Source organism: Morone saxatilis, unplaced genomic scaffold (genome assembly GCF_004916995.1).
Source record: "Morone saxatilis isolate NCDOM2014 unplaced genomic scaffold, NCSU_SB_2.0 Contig15, whole genome shotgun sequence".
Taxonomy (NCBI): domain Eukaryota; kingdom Metazoa; phylum Chordata; class Actinopteri; family Moronidae; genus Morone; species Morone saxatilis.
The window spans coordinates 932,588-943,790 of NW_023339707.1; the positions used below are offsets into that span (position 1 = coordinate 932,588).

General features: G+C 39.7%; 1 protein-coding gene across 1 annotated transcript in view; it reads left to right on the plus strand.

Moving 5' to 3' along the window:
- Positions 1-11,203, plus strand: part of tm9sf4 (transmembrane 9 superfamily protein member 4) — a 25,933-nt gene that overhangs the window by 10,401 nt on the left and 4,329 nt on the right. The window contains exons 9-13 of the mRNA XM_035657438.1: positions 1,443-1,519; positions 1,677-1,809; positions 2,252-2,333; positions 2,444-2,519; positions 2,712-2,795. Of these exons, the coding sequence (XP_035513331.1) occupies positions 1,443-1,519; positions 1,677-1,809; positions 2,252-2,333; positions 2,444-2,519; positions 2,712-2,795 (452 nt within the window). The remainder of the gene's footprint in view (positions 1-1,442; positions 1,520-1,676; positions 1,810-2,251; positions 2,334-2,443; positions 2,520-2,711; positions 2,796-11,203) is intronic.

Here is an 11,203-nt window from a genome sequence, read left to right on the forward strand (position 1 = left end):
GCATTAACAAGTATACATTACTTCAGTTTCTATTATATTTAACATTGGTTACATTACGCATACGAACTCACCTGAATTATAATGGGTGTCAATAGATTTGTATGTTGTTTCAAAGTGTTGGTTCACCCAAATAAAGACACTCACTGTTTTACTTATTATACTTAATAGTATTGAACAATGTCAATAGTTTCTGTTGGAAAAACTTCAATTAGGAGAAAAAAATGGAAGTTGGTCATGTACAGCCAGTGTTTGGTTTGTCTATTCTGGGCTACTGCAGAAATATGGCAGTTCAACATGGTGGTAGAAGAGGACCCCCTCCCTCTGTAGATAAAAGCGGCTCATTCTAAGGTAACAAAAACACAATCATTCTTATATTTAGGAGCTCAACGCACAAAACTCAGGTCAAACTGTCAAACTAGGCATTGTTTTCTGCAACGGATGAATCGAAACCAAGTGTGAACCTATCATGTTATCACTTATTGGTTTGTGAGTACCGTTTTGAAGCCTCGAGTTTGGCATTATGGTTGTGGCCATGACAGTGTATTGGAGCCAGTGGAGGTGATGTAGTGCGAGATGAGCTGCTATCATTGGCTGTGCAGTTTTGACTCATCCGTAGAAATAGGCGACACAGTAACAGAATCTTGCTCAGTGGATGTGTACTGGTGGCTTCAAGTTTCTACATTATACAGTACAAGTTGCATACTGGACCAGGATGACTTCCAGACTATTTGTGATAATGTTACACTGTCATGCTCGTATCACAAATCCTGCTGGTAGGCCCCGCCCCTTAAAATCAGATGTTCAATGAGCACAGAGAAAGACTTTCCTCTTTCAGCAGATAAATGTGAAAACATCCTTCTAGTATCAAACTCTGTACATACAGCATTCAAACAGCACACTGTAGAGACAGGAAGATTTCTGACCATATTTGCCACAATAAAGTACTGTGATTCATTAGGCCCATGGTAAAAATCAAATAAGTGAACACACAGCATTGCCCTTGTACTTCTCTGGAAACTTTTAAAGCTTGTGAATGTAAATCTATAAAAGGTCCAGTGTGTAACATTTAGGAGGATCTATTGTCAGAAATGCAATATAAAATTAATAGCTATGTTTTCATTAGTGTATAATCCCCTAAAATTAGTAGCGTAGTAGGTTTTTGTTACCTTAGAATGAGCTGTTTATCTACAGAGCCGGTGACTTCTAAAAAGTCTGCCATTAAAACCACAATGTTTCTACAGTAGTAGTAGTTTTTGTACACGTCTGCAACTTCACCCCTAGATGTCACTAAATCCTACACACTAGTCCTTTTAAATCCATTACATTTTGTCACACAGATATACAAATAAAACCATAAATCTCTAGTTGGATTGCAGCATGTGAAATGCAGAGATTCTGTCTTTCTCGCTGACTAACATTCTCCTCGTTCCCTGCCCTTTCTCTCTCAGGTATTCTGAGTATGATCATTATCAGGACCTTGAGAAAGGACATTGCTAACTACAACAGAGAAGATGACATAGTAAGAAAACAAACACCTGTTTGCTTAGTTTCAGAGTCTCTGTGGAAAGATAAAGAATGTCTTTGAGCATCTGTATAGATCAGATTGATTTTATTTTAGTTTAAGTGAAACTTAGTATATTCCAGGCAATTAACCACATTTTCTACCCCCTAACCAGGAGGACACCATGGAGGAGTCAGGGTGGAAGAATGTCCACGGTGACGTCTTCAGGCCGCCTCAGTATCCCATGATCCTCAGCTCTCTGCTGGGCTCAGGGATCCAGCTCTTTTGCATGATCCTCATTGTCATCTGTGAGTTTTTTTATTTTTTTAATCTTTTTTATCATCAATCATTATCTATCTATTTATTTAGCCAGGTAACCAGAGGAGACTCCAAGGATTCACTGGCCCAGCCAACAAATCAGTGGTAGCATGTTAATTAGAAATCTTTAAAGATGCTGATAGGTAACCTTTAGTCAGAGCTAGGCTGTTTCCAGTCTTTAGGCTAAACTACGATAATGTCCTGCTGGCTCTCGCTTAATGTTTAGTGTACAGTATAGACGTGAGAGTGGTATCAATCGTCTTATCTCACTTTCCCAAAGTTGATTTATTCCTTTTGATAGTTTCTTATTCATAAGGGATTTCTAAAATTAAGTTACTGCGGAACTTACTTAAACTTAATTAACACAATGCATGATTATCAATATAATCTAAGAACGGTTCTAACTAGTGTGTGTGTGTGTGTGTGTGTCAGTTGTTGCCATGTTGGGCATGTTGTCTCCATCCAGTAGAGGAGCTTTGATGACCACCGCTTGCTTCCTCTTCATGTTCATGGGGTAAGAGCCATATTCATCTCTGATCCTCATGAAGAATCCCAGAAAATGAAGCCTGTTTTCACATGCATTTCTTTCACACTGCTTTTCTCCTGTGCATGTTTCTTCTCCAGCGTGTTTGGTGGCTACTTTGCTGGCAGACTGTACCGCACACTGAAGGGCCATCGGTGGAGGAAGGGAGCATTTTGTGTAAGTCTGTAATAAGTTAAATCCTCAGTGTGAAAAGAATTGCCTCTCATCACTCCTGAGTTGGTATATTTGCGTAGCAGTGTTCTGCATGGCAAGCAGGGTTAGCCACTTTTTATGTGTAATTGAAGTGCTTCTTACCCTGCTGTTGCTGTGACAGAGGCTTAGGGTTTGTTTGTTTTGTCTCCCCTGTAGACAGCAACTTTGTATCCTGCTGTGGTTTTTGGAATCTGCTTCATTCTCAACTGTTTCATCTGGGGAGAACACTCCTCTGGGGCAGTAAGTATCATGACTCAGATAAACATAATATAAAATGTATGCATCCATAGAATATAAGGAAACAGCAAGCTAGAAGGCTAATTACTTTATTGTACTGTGACGTTAACATTAAAGTCATAGCAGATCACTTTTAATACTTTGTTTAAAGGAAAAATGTACCCTAAATTACTGTTGACATGTTAAAATCAAATTATGTGACTTTAGAGAGAAAACATAAGAAACATGTTCCTCTTACAAATGAGAAGTTAAAGCTGCGGTAGGTAATATTTATAAAAATACTTTTTTGTCATATTTGCTGAAACTTTCACTATATCCTGACAGCAGTACATGAGACAGATAATCTGTGAAACAATCAGGTTCCTCTGGCTCCTCCTAGTGCTCCTAATGGCATTTGCAAGAACAAAACAACCAATCAGAGAGTTAATTGTTGATTCCCAGGTCATCAAATATGAACGCTGGGAACGAAACTCAGCAATCGATCTTCAAGCTTACAACCCAAAGTGTCTTTCTATCTTTCTTTGCTCTTATTTGCTGTTTTGGGGAACTGTTTGTATCAGATTATCTGTCGCATGGATACAGTGAAAGTTTCAGCGAATATTCCAAAAAGCTATTTTTATAGAAATTACCTAGTCCAGCTTTAAATTCAACACCAGAACACATTTCAGTACAATCAGCTTTTTGCTGCTGCAGCATCACTTGATCTGATTTGACCAGCAGCTTATAGTGACTAATAAGACTTGATGTGCTGAAAGATAGTTTTCTGACTACTGCCACACTACGTTTCAGCATATCACAGACTAACCTGTCAGTGGCTTTATCACAAAAGTCAATTTAGGAAGTAAACACCATATTTATTTTTATCAGTGACATGCTAAATGTAGTGTACGGTAAGACAAACAAAGAAAAGTGGCTCAGAAGGTAGAGTGGGTCGTCCACTAATCAGAAGGTTGTCTGTTAGCCTGTGGTTCTGTGTTATCAGCATGTGAATGGGGTGAATGTGAAATGTAGTGTCAAAGCGCTTTGAGTGGTTGCAAGACAAGAAAGGTGCTATACAAGTACAGTCTATTTACCATTTAAAACACTGCACAATCACAACTTTAAGTATATTTTTCTATAGTACTTGTATACTTTTAACTTAGTAGGTTGTAGAATGCAGAACTTTTAGTACTTCTGCTTAAATAATGACCTGAATACTTCCTCTACACCCTGTTAGCACACACAGCCTCCCTGCGCCTGTGTGTTACAGGCTGAGCCTTCCCCTTTAAGAAAGGTGGGCTTGTGGGCAACCTGTTTGTGACAGGTTAGCTATTTAGCTGCTAGCAGTCATCAAGCCTGCAGCTTCTAGCTCTGCAGCGCTGAAACTATGTGGGAGACTTCTGGTTTTATGCTATTTTAATTGTCTTTAGCCTGACTCATAGCTGCTAATTAGCTAGAACTAACTCTTGAGTCTGCTGTAAAGTGTTAGGCTAAAAGAAGATGCTAAAGTAACATTACATAAACAGCAACTTTTTATTTCTTTTTTGTGGCAGCAATACAACACACAGTAACTAGTATACTGCAATCTGAGTTTATCTGCACACTTTTTAAGTAACTAAACTACCACTCTATTAATGTTACACCAAAGATGCTCACAATGTAAACTTTCTTAACCGTCTCTTCTTACAGATATATTTGTGGGAGTGGGAGAAATCTTGTGCTACTGTTGTCCTGGAAAATGTGAGTTGCCTGTCACATGTAGTTTTAAATGAGGAAATCTGCAACTTTATTTAAAGAAAGTTCAAACCAGGGCAAAGCCTAACTGGCCATGTGGGTAGTTCATTTGAGGAGGGCCATTAGGGGCATCCATGGCACTGGCTGTGGGTGTCACACTTGTGCAGAACACAAACATCATTGTGCACACGTTTTATTGGGACATTACTTCTGCAGAAAGGAGCTTCAATGTCCAGAGTTTGATTTCAAAACATACTTTTATATTTAATCTGTTTTTCTTCTTTATCATGTTACATTTATAGTAACACACTTTCTCTTAAACAGTAGGTTTATCATGTTTTTCTAATGGTGTCAGTGTAAAGTTATTGCACAGAAAGCAATTCTCCAGCCTTAAGGATTGTATTATCCTAGTCCTGTATCCTGTTACAGCTGACTGTAACAGGTGGCACTGCACTTGTCAAACTACACCACTCTCTTATATTCATAACACAACCTGCATCAGCAAGACCACAGCCACGACAGTACAGGACATTTCCTTTTTCATTTCATTACATTTTACTGGGTTGTATTAGAAATAAATAAAAAAAATGGCTTTAAAAATGTTTTTCGCCAGTGGGAAAGTATTAAACATGTTGACTTGAAACATTCATTTTCCCACAACGGCAACATTATTTCCTGCCATTTTATTTCTCAGAATCCAGCATGATTCTCTGCAGCCCGTTCCATTTTAAAAGGTCACCATGCAAGAGAGTTCCTCATCTCTGGTGATGCAGAATCTCCTGCTCCACACAGGCACAGACATTCTTTGTGCTGCACTCGAAAAAAGACAGATGGGGGAGAAAAAATGCTGACAAGATGTGTGACACGGAGAGACTTGCTTGCAAAACAGAATAGTGATGTGTTGGCGTGAGACATTATCACAATGTTCCTTTCCTCTCACATGTTCTCAAATGCTCAGAAACATATTTTAAGTTGTGCCACACACTCACTAAGTCACACAACTTGAAAATGACTTTAAATTAAAATGTGCAAAATCACTGCATGATGATTTTGAGTTGCTTTCAGTTCATAAACGCTAGAACTCTGACGGCAAGCTGCTTCTTCTTGTCGTTGAGTTCTGTGTTGTAACAGGAGGCATAATATCACAGATGTAGGTGTAACAGGGTTCCAACACACCCTGGAATACCTGGAAAATTGTCTAATAGTTTTCCAGTCATGGAAACAAATGTAATTTTATTAAAATGACCAAATATCCTGGAAATGATATACGATGCCATCACTGTACAGCCTACCCCCCCCCCTTCTGCTTCTTATATCTTATATAGTAGAATATCCAAGACTGACAGCTCCAGTATTAGCCACCACCTTTTAATACCAAGCAGGCAGGACTATTTCTTTGGTATCTGGTGCCTTGCATCAGCTAAATGATCATATGATGGGCAGTAGTTGCACAGAGAAGACAGAAACAGGTTTGTGGTCTGATTGCAAGGGTCAAATCACAGGCCTGACTCGGGTAGTGTTTCTGGGAAAAGTGAGCATTTCATTTTCCGTTTTTGGTCCCCCTATTTATAAATGGCAGTCGGAAACGGCTTGTTTCCAAATTTTGGTTTTCTCATATCAAAACTAAAATCTGTTGGCCGCACTGACCCATTTAGCTCTCAAAAACAACTTCATCAAGCTGAAATCTTTACATCGACAGGTCAAAGACATAAACTGTCACAAAAACATAAAGAATAGGCAGTCTGAAATAACAGGATGGAAGGGGGAAGGGGAGTAGAAGAAGACAAGGAGTTCCTGACAGACATGCTTACTTTGGAGGTACTCTCAGTAAGGGGGTATATATTATATATATAAGTATATGAATAAGAGGTTCCTGTAAATATGGTCTGGTTTCACACTGAAACCAGATGGTAGTGGATTATTGGAAAATGAAATCACAGATGTCAAATGGCTTATATTGCCTTACGAGAAATGTGCCATTTCCAAAACAGCTGCCATGTTTTTCCAGTTTGGAATTCAGAATTAAAGGCCGATGACAGCCCAAAGAAAAGAATGGTGTATAAAGGCTTTATTTTGATTTCTGGGTGAAATAGGGAACTGCCATTCATCTATTGTACTACTTGAAATTACATCTGTCCCAAGCACTTGCATGTTGAGCCTTACTTGTCGAGTACAATGGCAGAAGTTAAAACTGTTGTCTGGTGTTGACAAGATATAAAATGTGTCGTTAAAAAAATTTCCAATACAACTTTTACTTACGGAAAGTTCTGTGGTGTCTGTATTGTGGTTGCCCCTAGCAGCCACAGCAGCAGCAAGCAGACGAGTTTATACCACAAATGACGTTGTCCTCTAATTGAAGGTGAGTGGCTTTTATACTTAATGGTAGTCAAGTGTTGCTCACTGTTAGCTGCCAAGGAGCGGATGCTGAGGAGGCGGCGAGTGACAATAAAAACTGAGAGGTTGAAGGACGACAAAGGTGTGACAAATGGAGGGAGGAATGAGGAAGAGAAACACTCAGATGAAGCTGTGTAGGTGTTAGATCGACCTGCAGTAAACTGTTAAAGCTGCCAACAATCATTTTACTTTCTGCTGAATGTCCATATGAAATAGTAGATAACACCTTATCGATTTGAGTCATACCGTACAAATACCCTGATTAAACCAAGAATGCTACAAAAATTCTACAAAAATTCGTATTGAATATCTGCCTTTCTTTGCAGGTAAACATTAGCACGTGGGTTGTAGGATATCCTGTCCCTGCCTGTCAAACCATCTGCCATTCAGGTATTTACTAAGGGAGTAATACCAAACTAAGAGTTACTGATTAATCAGAAACAATCATTTATTTATTGACAACTACACTGGAACATCACAGAATGACTGGATAACACGCAGACTTACACAAATATAGAGAGACAGAAATCTGTGTGGCATTGTGTATCTTATTTCAATGTAAAGAACATTATAATGTCCCAGGCACTTCCAAATAATTACATTACATTGCAGGTCTCGTTTTCCTTCAACTCATCTTGATTCTGAAAAGCTTTACAATTTTGAAGCATGTTTTAAAGATAATACTTATATGTGTGTGTGGTATAAAGTGGTATAAAGTAGCAATTCAAAGTCTGGCTTGTACAGCATGTTGGTCAACAAGGGTTGTTTTTAAATGTGCTTCATAAATACATTTGATTTGATTTGAATTGAAATACTAGAGTAGAGTCAACATCATACTGAAGTGCAATACTGGAGTAAATTTTTTGCAAGCATGTTTGATTTGCTCTGCTAAGTAACCCTGCGCGTCCTTAACAGAGATGTCATTGTGGACTTCCGTAACGTTGTCTTCTCAGAAACCTCCATTTCTTTTATTTCAGTCATGCTAAATAGCAAGATTTGTTCAGTAGGGACTGCTTTGACGCTTCCCTCGTCCCACGTCATTTAAGTTGAAGCTAATTTTCATGGTTCTTGGAATTTTTAATAATTTTCATGTTCTTGGAATCTAGCCACGGACACAATTGACAATTACCTCGCTGTGATACGCGCATCATAAGTGACACAAATAAAATGAAGCCAGTCACACTAGATGACACTTGATGTTGCCTTGCATCTTCCTTGTCTACTCATGGTGGCTAACATCGCAAGCATCTGTGTATTCCCTCTGCTTATATAGAACATGTACTTTATTTCAATGAAAATACTACTTTAATTCCTGCTGTTTATAATCTTATTTTGAACTTTGTTTGGTCATGAATCCTGCAGACTGGATACAGCAATGCCTTAGTAAGCTTTGGGCTTATCTGAACTTCTGAAACCACAGGAATTTAGCGGTTGAGTCCCATATTCTGCAAGCAGCTGTGTGCAGCTTATCAAAGCCAATTTTAAAAGTTGCATAACTTTCTCGTAGTTATGAGATAACAGACAAACAGCAGATCCTTTTGTCATTAGCTGAAATGAATACTTTAACTCCTGCTTTGACAGGACCATATGAGATGCACAGTCACCTCACACAACACAACACGACAGGTTCTTATTTTAGGTCAAAGTTAATCCTCTATAGAATTGGTTGTTTACACCACATTGGCAAAGAGGTGCAAAATGCAATGTTCTTAATTACTACACCAGCTTTAAAGGAGTAGTAAAGTAGTAAAGGACCTGTATTTAGTTGTTGAGCAGTTACCAGCTGTTAAGCCCGGTGGTCCATTGTATTGACCTCATTCCATCCAAGATCCAACCATGATTAGGTGTTTAGAATCCATCAACATGGCTCTATGTCCAAAGGATCAAGGTGGAAAAAATGTGATGGATGTACACCAAAATCTGTGGTAGATAAAACATGATAAAGTGCAGACTAGGGTGCCCTTCCAGTGAGAAAACTTAATGAACTGCCCTCCAGTTTGCCCTTCCAGTGGACAAAACGTAGTATAGTGCTCTCTAGGATACCCTTCCAGTGGTGAAAACGTCCACTGTTTCTTTCGCCCCTGCCCCTCAAACAACTTGAGTCCCCACTGGCAGCTATGAAGTACAAGCATCCTCTCCTCTTTCTATGGTAGCTGATGGGTAATGGGAGACTGTGCAGAAAACAATATAAACACTTGAAAGAAACATGCAAGACAATGGGGGGCTCCTACGCTGTGAGAGTTACATCACTGTTGCTGCATTTTAAAAACAAGCATAAAAACATGAGAATCTTTTCTGAAACAATTGCTCCTTCACCTTCCTTCTTGCTCTACCTCTCATCCACACCCAAACAACTCTATAAAGCCACAAAGAGGAAGTGCTAAATATGTACGCATAAGGAGTAGGATTTTCCTGCTAAACTTACTCTTACACAATTTCACACACAGTCTGTTCTTTTCAGCAAGGCTCCTAAAGGGGTACTCCTGTGATTTAGTAGTGCACTTCCTTGAAATTGGGTCACTTGTGTGAGACAGTGTTCAAAATCAATTAAGCAGAAGTGTGGGTCAAGCTAAAAATGTTGCATCCTGTTCCCATAATGCAACTCAACAGCGTCGTTCACCCTCTCTGACTGATAAATCCCCTCCTGCCTTTTGTCAAACTCAGCATGTCACTTCATTTATATTTCCCTTGTTGAGTCGACAAGCACTAACACTCTCTTCTTTGCTCTTATGCCTTTTCCTACTGTGCTGCTGTTAACATTGAGCAGTGAAGCAAAGTTCATACGCAGCATGGCATGTGTGTGTTATGCTACAGCTCTGAGTGCTGATTAAACATAGCAGAGCAGCAGTGAGTAATGGCACGTATACTTCAGTTCTTCGCCTGAAAAAAAATAAGCAGCCCAGACATGTAGTCAAAGAGTTTCTCTTTAAATGTTTTCCAAAAAAATTCATTTTACTCTGGCAATAATTACCACGGCTGCATCACTTAAAATGTTCCAGTTCATAAAAGTGCAATCATTCCGTTAAGTAAAGACTACATTTATTATTATTATTATTCACACTCTCAGCGCTTTTTGAGAGGGTGGACACTCATGTCACATTGGGGAATGGAGCTCTAATGTCGACCTAGAGATCTATAAAAACAGCCAGCAATAACAGAGCTGCAAAGTGACGAACCACAGCAACATGCAGAACAGTCGGCACATGCACCACAACAAAGCCATCAAGTCTTTCAAACCTGAGCTATCGCCCACCCGCGGTGCAACAAATCCATCACCGGACCGAATCCTGGTGATCGGTTTACTGGGCCCTAAGATGCCTGTTGCATTGTGTCTGTTTGAGTGATGTTGTGCGTCAGTGGATCATCCTCCACACACACACACACTCCCAAACATCAGAGGGAGCTTGATGAAAGCGCCTCATGTCATCGGTAATTGAATCTTCACTCCTGTGTCTTGTCTGCTCGGATCTAAAGCCTTTGGAGGAGCAGATTATCGTCACACGTAAGACACACAAATCATCTGCTTCTGAAGTCCCTGCTGCTCTGCTGCTGCTGATCTGAGAACAAACTGCCTGATAACCAGTGTGAGAGGTTCAGACTACACCATATCAGCCCGATAACAGCCTGACCTGACAGACTCATATGACAATTGAATGTTTTATCAGAAGTAGTGTGTCAAACTGGATGACAACTGATGCTGCTTCTGACATCGTGTTAGAATTTGTTTCCACGACAAATTCCACGACATGTTCCAAACGACGACCAATAGGAGCGCTCTTTCATGCATGGCTGTAAACATAGCAAAGTAAAGAGGGGCGGCTGTGGCTCAGAGGCAGAGCGGGTCGTCCCCCATTGAGCAAGATACAACGAACCCCAAATTGCTCCCGATGCATAGCATCAGTGTGTGAATGTGTATGAATGAGTTCTGTTCGATGGACTTTGCCGTGAATGTGTGTGTGAAAGGGTGAATGTGGCCACGTAGTGTCAAAGCGCTTTGAGTGGTCAGAAGACTAGAAAAGGTGCTATACAAGTACAGGTCATTTACCATTTAACCTGATGTTTGTCTGGTGCTGCAAAAGTGAAATGGTAGGCAAAAGGATTACAATGTTTTTTCTTTCTTTTTGGGCGACAGCCAGTATCTTATATACCGCCATTGTTTATTCACATTCTTGTTCCCAGAAGGTGGTCCCTAGCACGTCCTTTCTGATGACATCATGCATATCGTGTAAGATGGTAAGGTACGATTGGTCAGGGACCAATGTGTAGTATGTCATGTCTCTCAATGAAGTTACAGAAATAATTTA